The following is an 18,880-nucleotide window of genomic DNA, read 5'->3' as shown; positions in this document are numbered from 1 at the left end:
CATTTGTTTATCTAATATGATATCCAACTTCTTATACCTCTTCGTTCATGAATTCATAGAGCACATCAACCATCGCTTCAAGCGATTCCTTGATCACGTTTTCATCGTTTAAAGCCAATGACCCATTATCTGAAATTGCAGCAACTATTAAATATCCTTCATCCAAATATTAGTCATATAGTTGGTGGTAACTTTCAGTATATGATTTCTTGCTCTAAGTAATAATGAATTGATTTTTAGTATGATGTTACCTCTCATTTTTTGTCCTTTTTAAGTGATCAAAGGTACTCTACGACCATTGGAAATCCATGCAAACACCGCTACCAAATTTCTTCTAACTCGAGAAATGTATGTGTATATGATGCAATTGAGAAAACTAGATGTATCTTTTCCTAGCTGTGGGGGCAAAGTAGACAACACAAAGATGAAAATGAGCCATTCAATCATTGTTGTAGGAAAGACAATACTTCGATCACATTCTAGTGAATGACATTTACTTCGTTCTCATCAAAGTCGAGTTTTTGCAATTCCTTCTTGTCAAACCTTCTTGTCAAAGTCAAGTTTTTGTAATTTGAAAATGCTCTTGCATTGGCTAATCCTAGTAACTTAAAAATTTTAGAAAAATCAAAAGCAAGGCCAAATTTCATTCATTAATTCAAAGGAATCTCTTACAGTACTTTGATAGCATCTCTATATAAGAAGAAGAAACCTTAAAAGGTAACTTATGGTGAGATCCTAAGAGCTAACTTATGACAAAACCATAAAACATATCTTTAAGACCTAAGCAATTAATCTTTAAGACCTAAGCAATTAATCTCAGTTATCCATCTAACGTAACTTAAAAGAAAGACTTTGTAAAATAACCCTAAAACAGAAATCTCCTCATAATCCAGGGTAACCATGTTAGTGTATCTATGACCATAGTTTTAAATTTTGACTGAAATCTGAAATTTTGGGTTTCAGTAACCCCCCCCCCCCCCCAAACCGAAATTGGGGATACCTCAAATGTTACATGATTTCGACCAAAATTCTGTTTTTTCTGAAATTTTGTCCGAAATTTAAGGAAATTCACCAAAAACCTTGATTTTTAATTATTTAATATTTACCCGAAACTTCGACCGAAATAATAGAAATTTCGGTAATTTCAGCTGAATTTTAGTATGGAATAAAATATTAATTTTAATGGTTTCGTCAGATTTCGGCCGAAATTTCAGTTACGGTGAGGATTGAACCACATTCCGAAACTGAAATTTGAAGCCATGTCCATGACTACTCTTTTTACAGAGAGATTGATCTAACAGCGGCCATCAGGCACCATATAAAATCTCCTTTTTTACATTACAAGAGGTGGCCCGGGGAAGAAAAAGGTTGCAAGGAACACCTAAAAATTTAGGAAGGATTGTCATTAGGGGAGTGATAAATCGGTAAGGGCCAGTGAGTTGTACACTAGTAAGGTGTTTTAACGGCAGCCCTAACGTTTTAGGTTAGAAGGGGAACTGTGAGGTCCGATTTATCACTGCCCTCGCAAAAAAGAAAGAAAGGAGTTGTACTGCCAAAGGAATTGAGTGAAATGGGGAACTGTAGGGAGATAGAAGTTGGGGGAAAGCCTCTGGTCATCTACGACCACGACATAGAACCCCCAACCGGCTCCGATCTCCTCGGCTACTGTCTCTGGGACTGCGCCATAACCCTAGCCCACTACCTCCCAATCAACGCCCGGTCCCACCCCCTCTCCGGCAAGACCGTCATCGAGCTCGGTGCCGGCACCGGCCTACCGGGCCTCGTCTCTGGAACCCTAGGCGCCGCCCGCGTAACACTCACCGACAGGCCCCACCTCCTTCCGGGACTCCGCCGGAATGTCGAAGCCAATGCCGAAACCCTCTCTTCTGAGATTAAAGTGCTTCCGCTTGAATGGGGCGACGATGAAGAGTCCACTCTCTCGGCGTTCGGAGACCGGCCTTTTGACGTGGTTCTCATGTCGGATCTTCTTTATGACGTATCGGCCGTGCCGGATCTGTGCCGGAGCTTGAAGGGGTTAAGCGATAGTCACACTGAAATACTGTTGGCGTACGAGCTACGATTCGGGACGACGGAATGTTTCAAGGTGCTTAGAGAGAATGGGTTTGGGTGGGTGAAGGTGGGGAGAGAGGAGTTGGATCCGGTGTGGCAGAGCGAAGATATCGGCATTTTTAGGGTTTCTTATCTGTAGCAAGGTCAGTAGTCTCTCTCTGGTTAGGGTTAGGGTTAGGGTTAGTTAGAGAGTAATGTGTTCTTAATTTTTCTTTTCTTTTCTTTTTGAAAATAATAATGTTTGTTACTAAATAAATCTCTAAATACCATACCAAATACCAATTATGAAACAATTTTGGCCATATTTGGCAGCAATGAATTTTTTTTCCACGGAATATCAGTTTATCTAGTAGTGGGAGAGGGATTTTAATTGAGAGGGCGTGAGTGAGGAGAGGGTGAGATGTGGCTGAAAAACAGGGAAAAGAAAAAGCTCTACTCAAAATATAGTTTTATTTTTCGTATTTTTCAGCCAATTAACATCATCTTCTTCCTCCTATCATCTCCTCCCTCCTGCCTTCTCAACTTCTCTCCCTCATGATACGTACCTAGATGGGTCCCGCTTAGTGGAATAGATTAGTTAGATATTTTAGTGAATAAGATCATAGCTTGATATATTTAGTAGTTAGGTTAGATTAGGATAGTCTCTAATTAGCTATTTCTATTCTTATAATAAGATCTTTATAGATCTTTCTATGTTTATCATTAAGTGCTTTATATAAGCATATGTTATCATTAATGAAAAGGAAAGAAGAAAACTAGTTTGAGAAATTGTGTCTTGTGCACAAAGGAGGACGGATCCTTCCCTCGAAGTGGATCAAGAGGTCGATCTTCCCTCTAAGAAGATCAATCACGTTACGAACCGATTCGGGTTCGTAACAATTGGTATCAAAGCAGTCGATCATTCGCCATGGCTACGTCTTCAGAGATTTTGGATTCGATGCATGAAAATTTCAGAAGATCAAAATACTTGTTTTGGAATTGAAGGAATGGCTCTGTGGAAAGCTTGAACAAAATCGACATGATGATCCAAAAGTCTTGCACGATGAAAAAGAAAAGACGAAAAAGAAAAAGAGGAGAAAAGAACAGTGAAAGAAAGAAAAGGGAAGAAAAACTGAAGAAACCACAAACGAAAGTCGTCATTGATTTTCAGCGTCGTCGAGTTTGTCGCCGGAAAATCCATCATTCCTCTCGACACATCCAACACCAGCGTGAAGATCCTCTCCCACAACCATCCGTGCATCAATTGCCAAACCGTTCCAAAAAACCGAAACGAAGGAGCTTTGATGAACGGTCCGATGAGACTAGTTTGAAGGTGGAGCTGCGTAAACTCTTGATGACGACATGTGCAATGATGACTAATTATAAGATGAAGGGAGGGAGAAAGGGATGTAAGATCTCATTTTTCTCCAACCAGTGCTTAATCTTCAACCTTGAGGACAAGGTTGATTTCAAGGCGGGTGGAATGATACGTACCTAGATGGGTCCCGCCTAGTGGAATAGATTAGTTAGATATTTTAGTGAATAAGATCATATCTTGATATATTTAGTAGTTAGGTTAGATTATGATAGTCTCTAATTAGCTATTTCTATTCTTATAATAAGATCTTTATAGATCTTTCTATGTTTATCATTAAGTGCTTTATATAAGCATATGTTATCATTAATGAAAAGGAAGGAAGAAAACTAGTTTGAGAAATTGTGTCTTGTGCACAAAGGAGGACGGATCCTTCCCTCGAAGTGGATCAAGAGGTCGATCTTCCCTCTAAGAAGATCAATCACGTTACGAACCGATTCGGGTTCGTAACATCCCACTCTTTCTACCCCTCTCTCACCACTTGGCAAACTAATATTCCTTGAAAAAAAAATTTCATGGCTTCACTGTTTGATGAAAGACATCGCATATAGTTAACTGAATTTTCAGTTAGGCCTCTGTGTTTTACCAACCTACCTTACTATGATGTTAAACATACTGCATTGGTTTTGATATAGTTGTACTCAAAATCTGGGGACTCTTAAATTCTTTATTAGTTAAGGTCCAGTTTATAGATGCTTCATGCACTCTTCTTGTATGTTGCCTGACTTCAACATCTCATCCCATTCTAAAGTCTAAGAAAAAGAGTACAGTTGGAGCTCTAATATTTTATATTCCTGGTGGCTATTTTTTTGTATACAATAATGGAGAAAATTAATTATTAGAAAATATGCCCATCACAACACCCTTACCCTTTATTTCATTCTCTCTACCCTTCTAACATTTATCTTTCAAAAACAAAAACAAAAAACAAAACCCTTCTAACGTTTAATGCTAAGGCAGAGAGAGAGAGAGAGAGAGAGTATTAATTACTTGAAAATGTATCCATTACTACTCCTCTTATACCTCATTTCATCTTCACCTTAGGAGCATTTATGCTAAGCTTTGAATAGGAGAGTGAGGAAGAGAGATGAGTGGTTTGAAAAAGAAATTAATGAAAAAAATAGATTGATTGTAGCAGCATTTATTTCCGATGGTGTTTCAACCAGGAGATGATGATGATGATGATGATGCAAGTGACATTGGGTTAGAAACATGCATACTGCATACACACACCCTCAAATGCTATCTAAATGTTAGTGGTATGAAATACGATTGCGAGCTTGGGATATGCAAATTTTGACGCCTTTTTTCTGTTCCATTTTCTTTTTCTCACCCTTTTTTTATGTTGTACCTACATGTAATATTTTAACCAATGTTTTCCAAGAAGGTAATCTCTTGTATCTAATATCACTAGAATTTTTGTATTAAGCATTGGAAATAAAAGAGTATAAATTACCAAGGTAGGAAGAATGTTGGTCCCTGGTCTGAGCAAGCAACAAGATATACGAGATTATAAAATTATAGAGCACTAATTATGAGAGCTCAAAGTGTACTTTTCAACCTCCGATTTTAAAATTTGTAGGAAAATTGTTACTTGATAGAAGTTTCTCTGGTCTTAAATATGTTTTTTTTCTGTTGAAAATAGGAAAATGATATCCACACTCCCTTGTGTCAATAATGGAACTACTTTCCATTTTCTATATTGGTTGTTGGTAATTCAAGAATTACGCAACCGAGGTTACTTTGGAAAGGACAAAACAACGTGACTGATAAAAGAGAGTTTCTATTAGTTCAATGCGGATAGACTTGAAGAAATTTGTTCAAAGATGCTGGGTTTGCCAAACACCAAAGGGCAGCAGTATCAATGCTGGTTCATACATCCCTTTGCCAAACACCAAAAGCCATTCACATTCTCACCTGACATTCTCTGTAGCACCTTGTTGCATGCAAGGGATTGAAATCTGGAAATTCAGTAAGCATCCTTTTGTCCCCACCATTGGGTCTATAATACTGAATTTTTCATCCATCTTAGTATGCTGTTGTCAAACTCCGAGGAACATCCCTGAGAAAATTCAAAATTCAGCGAATTCCATTGTAGTCTGTTCCACCATTTGCATTTTTTTCTGAAATTGAATAAAGGAATGTTGCATACTATGATCATCATCGTTGCATGAAATCCTTGGAATACAAGCGTAGTAGAAGGTGCTATAGATCTGGTTGAAGGAAACGAAAACACTGTCAAGTTCAGATGGAGCCGCTGAATCGTTTTTCCATGAGCTTCTGAACATTTCGATCAGATCCATTGAATGGTAGTCAAGTACTTCAGAGAACAATCCAATTGAGTACACAACTGATTAGATAGCTCAGTTGGCTGAGTGTTTTCCTTCATTATTCAGCTTTGTAGTTAGGCAGTTCAAGAAGTAAAAGCTCTTCATATAATCTGCTTGTCGAATGCCTCATCCAAGATGTTTCATTATGCCTTGTTTGACAAGCCATTCTCTGTTGAGAACTTAAGTAAACATCTGCACTTCAGTATCTAACAATTCCAAGGCCAGATCACATGTGGTACAGAAGACTCAATATAGTTGTTGATCTTGAGGCTGTAATTCCACTTCTCCTGCTGATGTTTTGTGCAATTACTTGGCCAATTTCCAAATTGAAATGTGATGGGGTTCCTTGATACAAATCAAAGAGTATTTTTAGGTTTCCTACAGGAACTTCAAGTAGAGGCCTGTTTGCTAATAGTCAAGAGCCCACTATTTTTATAAGGAAGCTTGAAGTATATGGTCAAGTAGTCTGAGCAATATTAGGGAAGAGGTAATTCATCGGTAACAAGAATTTACACTTATTCCAGAAGCTTTAATAACCAGTCTGAATAAGGAGTCTGCCGATCAGCATTTATGACAGAGCCCAGGAACAGTCCTGTAACTGAGTCTGCAGACAACCTTTGAAACTACAAGTGTTTGATATTATTGCTGCTAGCCTCTTGGCTTCATCTATATTTAGTTCCAATTGTTGTTTCTTCTTGAATTAGTATCACTGTGCTTCTAGTATCCTAATATTATTGCCTCTAGTTTCCTATCTTCTATTACCTCAACCCAGAAACTGTTGAACTCCTGTTGCAGGTGCCGCTTGTGAGTCGATTCAGAACTGCCATACACTGTGCTGTGTCAGATATGGAAAAAACAAAAGACACAGTGGAATGAGACTGTTTGGATTATCTATTAGGTCATATGTGCTTTGGATTTAGATGCTGAGCTTGGATGATGAGGCGCGTGTCTTCAGCTTGGTTCTTAGTTTTAGTAAATGAATCTCCCAAAGGTTTCTTCAAGTCTTCTCAAGGCTTGAGATAGGGAGACCGTCTCCCTATCTTCTTTTCTATTTGTCATTGTTCTGGAAACCTTTGAGTCAAATGTTGGATAAAGGTAGAAGATGTGGATTGATGGAAGGTTTTAATCTTGGGGAGCATGAAATGGAACTTTCTTATCTGAAGTTTGCTGACACCATGACAGTAAGGCGGACGACGAAAGATTCCTAACCTCAAATCTGAGCCGTGTTTCTACGAAGTGGGGATTGAGCTGAGATCAAACTTTAGGATGTTGAAGCTGCTTGACATCCATTTAGAAGAGCAAGAGAAAGTTAGATTGACAGGCTTACTAGGATGTTCGGTAGAAGAGTTTCCAACCATTTACCTGGGTCTTCCCCTTGGCATCAAACGATCCAAGAAGAGTGTCTAGGACTCTAGATCGTGGAAATTGTAGAATTAAGATTGTTAACTTGGAAGCAAAATCATCTATATCTAGGGGAAGAATCACTCTAATCAAAGCAGCGCCAGCCAACATCCCCATTTACCATTTCTCTCTATTTATATGCCCGATTAGTGTCATCAAAAGAATTGAACAGATTCAAAGGGATTTTTGGTGTGGCAGTACAGACGATAAGAAGAAGATGCATTTAATCAGTTAGAGGAGGTATGCAAACCAATCAGAGTAGGAAGGATTGGAATTCAGAAAGTGAGATTCGTGCGTGGAAAATGGTTGTGGAGATTTGGTGAGGAAAGGAACCATCTATGGTCGAAGGGAATTGAAATCAAGTATGGGATATGCCCCAGTAATTTGTCATCCGACGACAAATATAGATATGCAACTTTGACTATATAGAAGGTTATTCCGAGGCTGAAGCATAAATTTCTAGGAGGCATCATATTTAGAGTCTACACTGGGGACATAGTTAAATTCAGCAGAGATAAATAGTGCTCAGAGGAGCCTCTTCTTGTCCTTTTTCCTGATCTATTTAGAGCGACCGCCCACACAGAAGCTTTCGTAGGGGACTATTTCGTGAGGGAAGGGGACATGATGTCCTGGAAAATTGATTTCAGGTGGAACATTTATTATTGGGAAGTTCGCATGATCACTCTGTTAATTCGTGATGTAGCCACAACCCACGAGTCTCCGTATTGGATAAGGATGGCGATTGTTGCCGCATGTGGAGGATCCAATCCAAAGAACCACAATACAACACGTCTCCTACTTCCATTAGGAGAATGAACCGAGTACACTGGTTTTGACGGAAGAGAAAAAAAAACCGTTTAGGGGTTATTGAGTCCCAGTATAGTTTATTATTTAGTTGATAAGAGTTTTGGGGTATTTGGATAGTTCAGGTGTTAATCTCAACCGTAAGCTTAGATCAACGGTTGAGAAGGAGTCTTGATTCGGGTAAAATTTACATTCCATATATACCTACGTGCATAGGTTGTTTGCACGATTGATTTATTTTATGAAATACAATTCTTAGCTTGTTGCATAGCTATTTTCTTTGTTCTTCATGGATTCATCGAACACCCCTTTGTGGATTCAAAGGTTTATTCCGATCGGTGTTGAAATTAATCAACCTCGACTTTTTCTTTGCGCTTCCGGCTACACCAGGTGGTATCAGAGCCTTGTTACTTTTCATGGCTTCCCATGGAGAACGAGAAAATCAATCCACCGTGATGGTAGAGATGTTTAACGCTCTACAACCTACCGTTAATCAAATAGCGGAGCAATTGGCACGGTTGAATCCTATTGAGCGCGAGCAACCCCAAATCGACGACGGTGAACGGCAACGGAACACTCAAGCTCTAAATCAAGTTCAACGTCCCTGCACAAGCGTTACGTATTCTCCCGACGATGACCATTCTAGCGAGGAGGAATTCGACGACATTGTCCACCCAAGACATGCTTATGGTCGTGTTCCGCAAACCGCGGTTCGTGATCGCGAGTATCGTATTAAGGTGGATTTGCCCGAATTTAATGGCCAGTTACACATTGAAGATTTTCTTGACTGGTTCGTGGTGGTCTAGAGATTTTTCGACTACATGGAGGTTTCCTAGGAGAAAAAGACAATCAAGCTTAAGGGAGGTGCTTCGGCATGGTGGGAACAACTTCAACTTTCTCGTACAAGGATGGGAAGAGACCAATCCAGACATGGGCACGGATGCGTCAAATCATTTGAGAGAGATTTCTTCCCATTGATTATGATCAGGTACTCTTTCAATAATACTAAAATTGTCGCCGATGTAGTAAATCGGTTTGAGATTATACGGAAGAGATCTACCGACTATCGTCTAGAAACGATATTTGGGAGACCGAGGCGCAACTAGTGGCATGCTACAATGGAGGTCTTCATCAGGCAATCCATGATCAAACCGCCGTCCACCCAATTTGGACACTGTTTGAGGCAGTAAAGATGGCGGAATAAGTTGAGACCATGTTCGACCGTTCGCCTCAGAGGGATTTTTACGTTAGTCAAACCGTGGTAGAGACATCACAAACGGCGATTCCGACGACGAAAGAAAAGGCAGTTTTGGATCCTCTTGTTGGGGTAAGAAAGTCTGCTCAAGCATTCCCGACACGAGGAAGAGGGCGTGGAGATGTTCCTACTACTTCGACAACGACTCAAGTTCCACGACGGGATCCGTATGAGTCGCAGTTCCAGTAGCGGATCATATGCTACAAGTGCAACCAAGTGGGTCACAAATCTAATCAGTGTCCCCAAGGTGGCCGGCGTACGACAAATCTAGTCGTTGTTTACGAACATGAAGAAAATGAAAACGAGCATGAAGAGGAAGAAAATAATCTCATTCTTACTACTTGTGCTCCTGGGCAATCTTTGGTGATACATTGTGTGATTGCACATCTAAAGTAGAGGAGCTCAAGCAACGTAACAATCTCTTTAGGTGCAAGTGTATGGTCAAAGCAAGGGTTTGCAATGTCATCATTGATGGAGATAGCATGGAAAATTACGTGTCAAAGGACATGGTGAGGAAGCTCAAGTTAAAGACGGAAAAACACCCTACTCTCTACAAGCTCGGTTGGATTTCAAAGGGTAACGAAAAGAAGGTAACTGACCATTGTCGTATTACTTTTGAAATTGGTGCTTTTAAAGATGAAGTTCTTTGTGATGTTATCAATATGGATACTTGTCATCTTTTGTTGGGAAGGCCTTGGCAATTTGACAGGGATTCAATTCAGAAGGGAAGAGATAATGTCTTCGTTCTTCATCAAAACAACAAGAGTTATGCACTTCAACCTTTGGCGGATGAGAAGGACCCCAAAGCTTCTCAAGTGGATGGGCAATCGTGTTTAGTGGTAAATGAGTCACTTGCCAAATCCAAGAGGAAGCCGAAATATAAAGGTGTCAAAAAGAACTTCACTGGGTCCAATGCTAAATACAATGCAGAAAGGGCAAAGCGTCAGCGTGCTAAAGCCTTTGTAGTTAGAGATGCTATGAAGACAACACCCATGAACTCGAGGTTGAGTTCTCATCAAGTGGAGGGGAATGACGTAGCCACAACCAACGACTCTCCTTATTGGATAAGGATGGGATTGTTGCTGCATGTGGAGGATCCAGTCCAAAGAAGCACAATACAACACGTCTCCTACTTCCATTAGGAGAATGAACCGAGTACAATGGTTTTTACGGAAGATGAAAAAAACCGTTTAGGGGTTATTGAGTCCTAGTGTAGTTTATTATTTAGTTGATAAGAGTTTTGGGGTATTTGGATAGTTTAGGTGTTAATCTCAACCGTAAGCTTAGATCAACGGTTGACAAGGAGTCTTGATTCAGGTAAAATTTACATTCCATATATACCTAAGTGCATAGGTTGTTTGCACGATTGATTTATTTTATGAAATAGAATTCTTAGCTTCTTGAATAGCTATTTTCTTTGTTCTTCGTGGATTTGTCGAACACCCCTTCGTAGATTAGAAGGTTTATTCCGACCGGTGTTGAAATTAATCAACCTCGACTTGTTCTTCGCGCTTCCGGCTACGCCAATTCGTCTATTGGAGGACCCATTACATCGGGAACTCAGGAAGAGACAAAATGGTTTGGATCTTGAACTCCTCTAGAATATTTACTCTGAAGTCTTTCTACCCCCACATAGCTTCTTATTCTCCTTTGTAACTTTCAAGAGTTAGGAGTGTTCCAGTATAAAATCCATACAATTGATCAGCTTCGTTTGTTGTCATATGCTCATCATCTATTACTGTGCCATTTGTGTGGAAGCTGGTGAATCTGTGGAACATATGTTTCTCCATTGTTGTTTATCTATATACGTGTGTTCCAAAATCCTCGAGAAGTTTGGGATCTCATGTGTTTTCTCTATTCGTCTATCAGATTTCCCCTATTGGTAGTTCACTAGTTCTTTCACGTTAGGAGGCGCATGATTCTTTGCAAGCTCGCATTGTTGGCCACTTTATGGGTCTTATGAAAGAAAGAAACGCCTGCACTTTCAAGAATCTTGTCAGACCTGTCAACTCTTCATTTGTGAAGATCTTCACATTATTCATCTTATGGGCTAGGATCCTCACTTGTTTTAAGATGTATTCGGCTACAGATATAAGACATGGGATTTGCTAGCCTCCATTGCAGAAGGCATTTCACAGATGATGTATTCGGCTACAGATATAAGGCATGGGATTTGCTAGCCTCCATTGCAGAAGGCATTTCACAGATGGTCTGTTGCATCTGACAGCAGCCACCTCGTGAATGAAGACAAAATCTGCTGAAAACTGAGGGCGTGTTTGGCAACACTTCTCATTCTTACTTAAAGAATCGGGTGGTAACGGAGTGATAAGAAACTTTAGAAACGGTTATTTATCGCTCCAAGGAATCCTATTTTTTAGTCGAAAAATGAGCAAAAAATTTTGGAAACGGACCTTAGCGGGTCTGTGGACCCCGATCCGAGAGAGGCGGGGGGACGTGCCCCCACGCGAGTCTCGGGATCATCCACGTGAAGGAGAGCTCCGCCAAGGAACTCTCGAAAGAGTGCCCCTCACAGCATGAGCGGCGATGTCAAGTGAGATACCTCTCGATTCGGGGACCAGCCTGGATTCGAGACGCACCTTAAACAAAGAAAGAGTCGCCATCCAAGGAAGTAGGCCCTGGATCCCATGCTGTGCTCTGTCGCAACAGATAACCAGAGATACAAAAGGTCCGTGCCTGATGACGAATGGGGAAGGGGTTAGGCGCCCCCAATTCGCCCAAGTGCAAGCACCTGGTCTCTTATGCCATTTATTATTAACTTTGAAGAGTTTTGGGCAAAAATCATGTGAAATGGGAACAATCATCCCCGAGAAAACGTCTATCTAAGCATGCATGACCCGGGGATGGGCAAAGAAAGTGAACGTCCAAATCCTAACTCATCGCATCTAATCCTAACTCATCACATCTAAGAAAGCAATAAACAATCGCATGCATAGTTACAGCTAAGCAGATAATGACAGATATAGTGAGATAAGGAAAGCAAATATCTAAGTTTAGACAGATAATCAAGCTAAGACGAATGGATAAACGCTATAGCTAAGCAATCAAAGCAGTAAGGTAAACACACTAGCATGCGAGCCTATACAAGAGATAAGACTAAGAAAATGGCAATCGATAGCACACTAGAAGAGCAAACAAACTAGAATGCATAAGAAATCTAAGATAAGCACACAGCAAGCTAAAAGGCGTAAGAAAAGAAAGAAATCGAAAAATCAACGGCACGTGAGAACCAAAAATGCCAGGGGAAAGAAGATGGAACACACGATAGGCTCAGAGGGCGATTCAAAAGGAATCAAGCCCAGCGATCCTAATCTGCTGAAGATCGGACAAGTCTCGCGATCGTCATAACCTATCGTTGGGCTCAGCGAGGGCAATCCCTGTAAAAGGGCCACGCTACGTCATCGCCCGTCCCAAAACCCGATAAAACGTCAGAAAATCGATGGAAACCGGAAAATCACGATGAAAACCGGATATGGAATGAAAAGAGGGCTCCGAGTGACCTGGCAGTCACCATCCTTGCCCATTTTTGCTTTTGTTTTGAAATGTTTGAAAATATTTATTAAAAAGGTTTGACTGAACTCGGGTGGACGAAAAGGTGAGAAATGTTTGTAAAATGGTGATTTAAAAAAATGGTGATAAAAAAAAGGTGAAAATAGTGTAAAAAAGAAATGGTGTAAAAAGAGTGACTGAACTCAGGGTGCAAGCAGCACGCCTGAGCTGCCTACTACCCCTCAGCTAGGGATCAAGCCATCCGTAGTTCGGACCAAAATTTCCTAACTACTCTTAATGACTCTAGATTTTTGAGATTTTTGATTTTTCAGATGTTTTTTATTTTTTCGACACAAGAGGACACAACCCTATCATCATAAGGGGAGGACAAACTCCTGATATCCCGCAAAGGTTGGACAGCATCCTATGCTTTGCGGGGGGAATGAACAGAATAACAACTCTGCAAGGGTTGGACAGCATCCTATACCTTGCAGGAGCGGATAAAAATCACATGACTTGATGAGGGGATGGACAGAATCCTAACTCCTATGATGACGGGACTGACTCCTGAAAGACTAAAGGACTGACTCCTATGCTGAAGACTGACTCTGAAAGATGAAGACTGACTCTGAAAGATGGAAGGACGGAATCCTAAATCTTATGAAGGGATAGGACAGAATCCTAAACTCTACAGGGGTAGGACAGACTCCTAGACCCTAGGATGGTAAGACTGACTCCTAAACTCTCTAGGACTGACTCTAAAGAGGAAGAAATCCCTTAACCTGCGAAAACTCTAAGGCAGGAAGGGAAGGGGTTGGCTCAAGATACATTCCGTCATAGCCGGCTGTAACAACCCTAAAAAAAAAAAAAAAAAAAAAAAAAAAACTCGGAATTCCGAGAATAATTCTCGGAACTCCGAGAACTACTGGAGAGATCTCGGAACTCCGAGAAAATAACCTCGGAATTCCGAGAAATCGGACAGTAGTTTTGGAATCCGGTTCTCGGAACTCCGAGAGCATTTCTCGGAACTCCGAGAATTCTCGGAACTCCGAGAAAATGCCTCGGAACTCCGAGAATGTCGCGGATTGAGAATCCGAGAGTTTCCAAACTCTCTATGAAGTGCCGATTTCCATCCTTTTTGGGTGAGTTAACACCCAAACAAACCCTAAAAAGATTCATGACCATATATATACACTATCATAACCTAATGTTCTTCATAAAATCAAAACCCTAAAACCTAAGGAGAGTAAGAAAAGGAGAATTCAAGGAAAGGGAGAAGAAGGAAGGGCTTTCAACTCCAAGATCCATCAAGCTTCATTCAATTCTCTCAATTCAAGTAATCAATCACATCAATCAAACCAATCCATTCAAAGGCAAAGGCAAGATTTCGGATTATGTTTTGTAATCTACACTATAACTAGAGTTCTTGAAAATTTAGATAAAACCTCTTATGTTTTTGTTTCTTGATTCTTGAATCCAATTCATGGCTTTCATTGAAAACCCACAACCCTATGATGGAGATGATTTAAAGGCCATAGTTTCATATACCCTTGATACCATTTCCCTCGTACCCAAAAAGGGGCGAGAAGGTCAAAAGAACTACGTGAACTCCTCGTACAAAAACAGTGCGAAAGGTATCCTCGTACAAAAACAGTTCGAAGGTTATAATTCTACATGGGTATCATTGTGTATAGAAATTAATGGGGAAGGAAAGGGAAGAGCATAGTCTCTAAACGATTTTAGAACCTTAGATTCTAATGACTAGAGCAATAGTCTCTAATGAACAATCATATTGAACAAAGAGTCCTATTTTGCAAATTCAAAGGTGCTATCAGAAAAACCTCTATATTATTGCTTATTGTTGCACCAAATACCATGTCTTTCTTGATATGCTAAATTTCTTTGATATGCATCTAATATGAGATGATTATATCTTTACATCTTCAATTGCCTAAGTTAAGTTTTATTACTCTGCATAACCGTTATTCTTGCATCCTGACCTTTAAAACTTTTCAACAGACTTTAATGGCGAAAATCCAGAAAACCAGCAAATCGATCAAAACGAAGGAGCATTTGCTGATGAGATGACCTAGGCAATGGGATGGGGAGAGATGGCATAGTTTAGGCAGTTATTTATTTCTTTTAGTTTTCTTTCCAAAGTCCTTTGGGGCATGGATATTTAATTTGGCAAATTTGTGGAGTTATTATTGAAAGTATTGGAATAAAATTCTCTTCCCTTATTTTTGTCTCTATTTCATTAAATAAATGATTTGTTTTTAACTAAGACTTCCGCTGTATGAAAGAATGAATGTGTTTTGTGCCTCTTTTATTTTTTTTTGAGAGGCGTAGCAATCCGGATTTTCGGGGCTCGTTTGCTCTGTTTTATAAAGAGCTAGGCTCAGAATTGCCTCAAAATTTAGCCTGAGAATCCGGGTCGTTACACCGGCGCCCGAAAAAGACAAATTCCTTGAGGCAAAGAGTTCTAAAACCCCTGAAAAAGACTGATTCATGTTGCCACTGTACAAGGAATTTTCTCTTTTGCAATAAAACAAAAACATAACAATTCAATTGAGACCTTTGCTAATGTGCAATCTGAACCACGAACAAAACCTGTTTGGGCTTAATCAAAATATTCAACTGAATCGCGAAGACTACTAAAATGCTGAAATTCATTAGAGAGGAAACATGAAGATAAAGGTTGATCATCAGGAATGCAGAGAAAAGGAATGCCCTGAGATGAGCCATTTGATAGATTTCCAACTAAAATAAAGAAAATCACCATCTGAAGATGACTACTATAAGCTCAAGCTTATGAATCAAGGTGCATTGGATCATAAAGCACTGAGAATAGATGTGACAAAGAGAAAACCTGAGAACTGAATTTCAAGAAATAAGCCAAAAGAATTTCCAGAGATCATAATAAACTTCAAAACGTAACCAGACAACTAATCCCTACTTCGAATTCAGACCAAAATGCCTAAGAGGATGAGAAATTACCTGAGTTGGGCTAGTTACTCTTTAATTTTCCATTGCCGGTGCCGCACAAAGTTGCCGATCCGGAGACGATCCCCGCGCCGCGAGGACGCAATGCATGTACAGAACCTCTCTTGGGTTGAATGCAAGACCAGCGATGACGATGATGAAAGATCCAAGATCAGAGGAGAGGAAACGGTCGGATTCCGGCAAAATTGCCGGAATCGATGAAGGTAATCTCGGTAGTTGCTGGGTTGGATCGGAGATGGGGTGTCAACGAAATGGGGGAGACGGAGCCTCGGCGGATGAAACAGGGTTGATCGGAGAGCGCCCGGAAAGTGGAGCTCGAGCTCCCCTTCTAATTTTTTCTACATATAAAAACAAATGAGAGAACCTCTCATCTGCTCACAGAAATGGGGCTCCTCCCCTCTCCCCCCTCTCTCTCTCTCTCTCTCTCTCTCTCTCTCTCTCTCTCTCTCTCTCTGCTTTTCTAATAAAAAAGAAATCCCAAATCTGAGATGAAACGGAGATGGAGATGATGGTGGATGGGTGGGGGTTTGCCGGCGGCAAGAGAGACGGCTGGCCGGAGAAGGATGTGGTCTTGCCGGAGATCGAAGAAGTGATGGTGGCGGTGACTACAGAGCTGAAGCTCCTCCCTCTCTCTCAATCTCAGCTTTCCTCTATCTATCCCTCTCTGCTATTAGGGTGTTGAAATGGGTTTGGGCAGAAAATCGAAGTGGGTTTTTGGGAGGTGAAGATGGTGGAGATGAAACCGAAATGGGCTTGGTAAAAATAGCGGAGGTAGTGGATGGGGGTTAGAGATGGTGGTTTGGCCGGAGCTCCGGCGGAGTGGGATCGGAGAAGAGGGTTTGGGGATGGTTGAAAGGGGTTTGATAGTGGCTGTGAGAGGAGAGGTGGAGACGTAGAGAGGGTGGAGGAGATGGTTCGGATGGGGTACGGTGGCTGGGTTTTTTGGTTTTTTTTGAAATGGGTTTTGATCTTGAAAATGGGTTTTGGGTGGCAGAGGAGGTGGGGTATGGGTTTTAAATGGAGATGATGGGTAATGTAATGGCCGTGAAATGGGTTCGATGTGGTGGAGCTCGGCCGGCAGCTATGGTGGTCGAGAAAACGGTGATGGGCTTGCCGGATTCCGGCAAGACCCGCCGGAGAAGATGAAATAGAGGAGGTTTTGACAGAGATGGGTTTTAATGGGGTTTTGAGGGTATAGGAGATGGGGATGGCGGCTGAGAATGGGTCGGCCAAATCTTGGTTTTCTTCGAAGTGGGTTTGGAAATGGGTTTTGGGTAGAGATGGGAGTGGTTGCGGTGGCTGAGAAGGGGGTTTTTTTGGGGGTGGTGGCTGGTAAAGAGGAAATGGAGAAGAAGATGCAGAGAATGGTCATGTGAGGTGGGGTTCCCATGGAGGGAGGTGGAGGTAGAGGTGAAGAAGGGAGGTGGCTGTGGGTGGATTCGGTCGGCGGCTCTTCCTCCTCCCTCTCTCTGTTTTCTTTTCTTAATTTTTTTTCTTTTCAAAATGAGGCCTCCCTCCACAGAACCCTAATTGAATGGCATTTTATAGGTGGGCTGAGGTTTTCTTGACCAAGAAGCAACCGAATTTTCAGTACCCTTTCTTTCCCAGAACAACCCTTTTTTGGATTTTTTTCACTCGCTTTTCTCTGCCCAGGGCACCTCCTGACTTGACTAATTCGACCCCCTTCTACACTATTTTTCGAAATGAACCCCATTACCCAGGTAAATTCTGTTGAATCTCGTTGAAACTTCATGGGGGCCCACTGACGGTCTCGAGCTATCCCAGATTTAACCCCGGAGCCTTAAGCTGCTAATTTATAGGCTATTATTATCTAGTTCTTTTCTTTTCTTTTCTTTTTCTCGAGGACCTGTCCGGGTCCAGCTGCTCAGGGATTTTTCAATTTTTTTTTGTTGTTTTTTTTTTTTTTGTTTTGTTTTTGGGGCTTGGTCAAAATGGGGTGTCTACAGGGTCATGTAGCCGAACAAGATTTTTGAGATTTTTTTGGCTTTCGTCATTCTCCACCCCTAAAAAAGGGGAAATTCTCATAAAAGAATAGTTGCCGAACACACCCTAGGCTTCTGTGGCTGTTGTCAGATGCAACAGACCATCCGCAAAATGCCTTCTGCATGGATGCTGGCAAATCCCATAAAGACATTGCTTGAAGGAGATTTGTGTGAGTAATGATCGAGTGGAGATCATCATTTCAAAAAAAAAAAACAAATGATCGAGTGGAGATCACCATCCCTATATGGATTTCTCAAATATCTAGGTGGGTGGAGCTAAATTCCGATGGCTCTAGCATGGGAAATCTTGCACCAGTTAGCATATTGGGGGGATTTTTAGAAGAGAGTATGGCGTGACCAAGTGGGTTTTTTTTGGGCCTATTGGAATCAAGGATTCTAATGAGGCATAAGTGAGGGCCATTTTTATGCCATTAGATTAATGGCTACTGGCAATTTGGATGATCTTTTTTATGGAGAGAAACCCCTTAATGTTATAGATGGTCAGATGGGAGTCACCCACACCCTTGGGTGTGTTTGGTTGCACAAAAGCAGGGAGGCTTAGGGATTTTGCTTGGCAGTTGCGTGCCATGGGAAAAATCCTTATTTACTTGCCAATATAGAAATCCCTGTAGACTTGGGGCACATTTGGCTACCATGAATTTTTGTTATCATGATAAACTAGTATCATCTCCATAATTTAATTCATTTATATCTTTTCATGACTGACATTTTTGTAAAATTTAATAACCTTACTAAAAGCCACAAATAACATTTACCTTTAAAAAAAAACTACATACAACATTTCATTTTTTTGCTTTTGATTTTGATGACTCTCTCTCTCTCTCACACACACACACACACGCCAATTCTAAATGGGTCGTGTCCCTTGTTCAAAAAGTAAGATCCAAAACCCACATTGGAAAGGATCTGACCAATAAAAAAAAATTGAATGGATCATGACCAAAGGCATAAGTAGATGGGGTCTGAAGTCGATTCATTGACACACCTAGAAATATTTTAAGAGTGCTGCTATAGAGCCAAACGAATCTGGACACATCACATGGCAATAGGAGGGTTTAATTGAAAAACAAGAAAAAAAATGTTTTTGTAATGGTAACAGCTAACAAGAAAAAGCCCGGCAGAGGCTTATTTG

General features: G+C 40.8%; 1 protein-coding gene across 1 annotated transcript; it reads left to right on the top strand.

Moving 5' to 3' along the window:
• The first annotated feature begins 1,570 nt into the window (after positions 1 to 1,570).
• Positions 1,571 to 2,209, top strand: LOC143876404 (uncharacterized). The gene has a single exon (XM_077378104.1). The coding sequence runs from the start codon at positions 1,571 to 1,573 to the stop codon at positions 2,207 to 2,209; it is 639 nt and encodes a 212-aa protein (XP_077234219.1).
• Positions 2,210 to 18,880: the final 16,671 nt, after the last annotated feature.

The sequence above is a fragment of the Tasmannia lanceolata genome, unplaced genomic scaffold (genome assembly GCF_043159265.1).
Source record: "Tasmannia lanceolata isolate RefF3 unplaced genomic scaffold, GAP_Taslan_0.1 ptg000005l, whole genome shotgun sequence".
NCBI classification, from domain to species: domain Eukaryota; kingdom Viridiplantae; phylum Streptophyta; class Magnoliopsida; order Canellales; family Winteraceae; genus Tasmannia; species Tasmannia lanceolata.
This window is presented reverse-complemented; position numbering and strand designations above follow the sequence as displayed.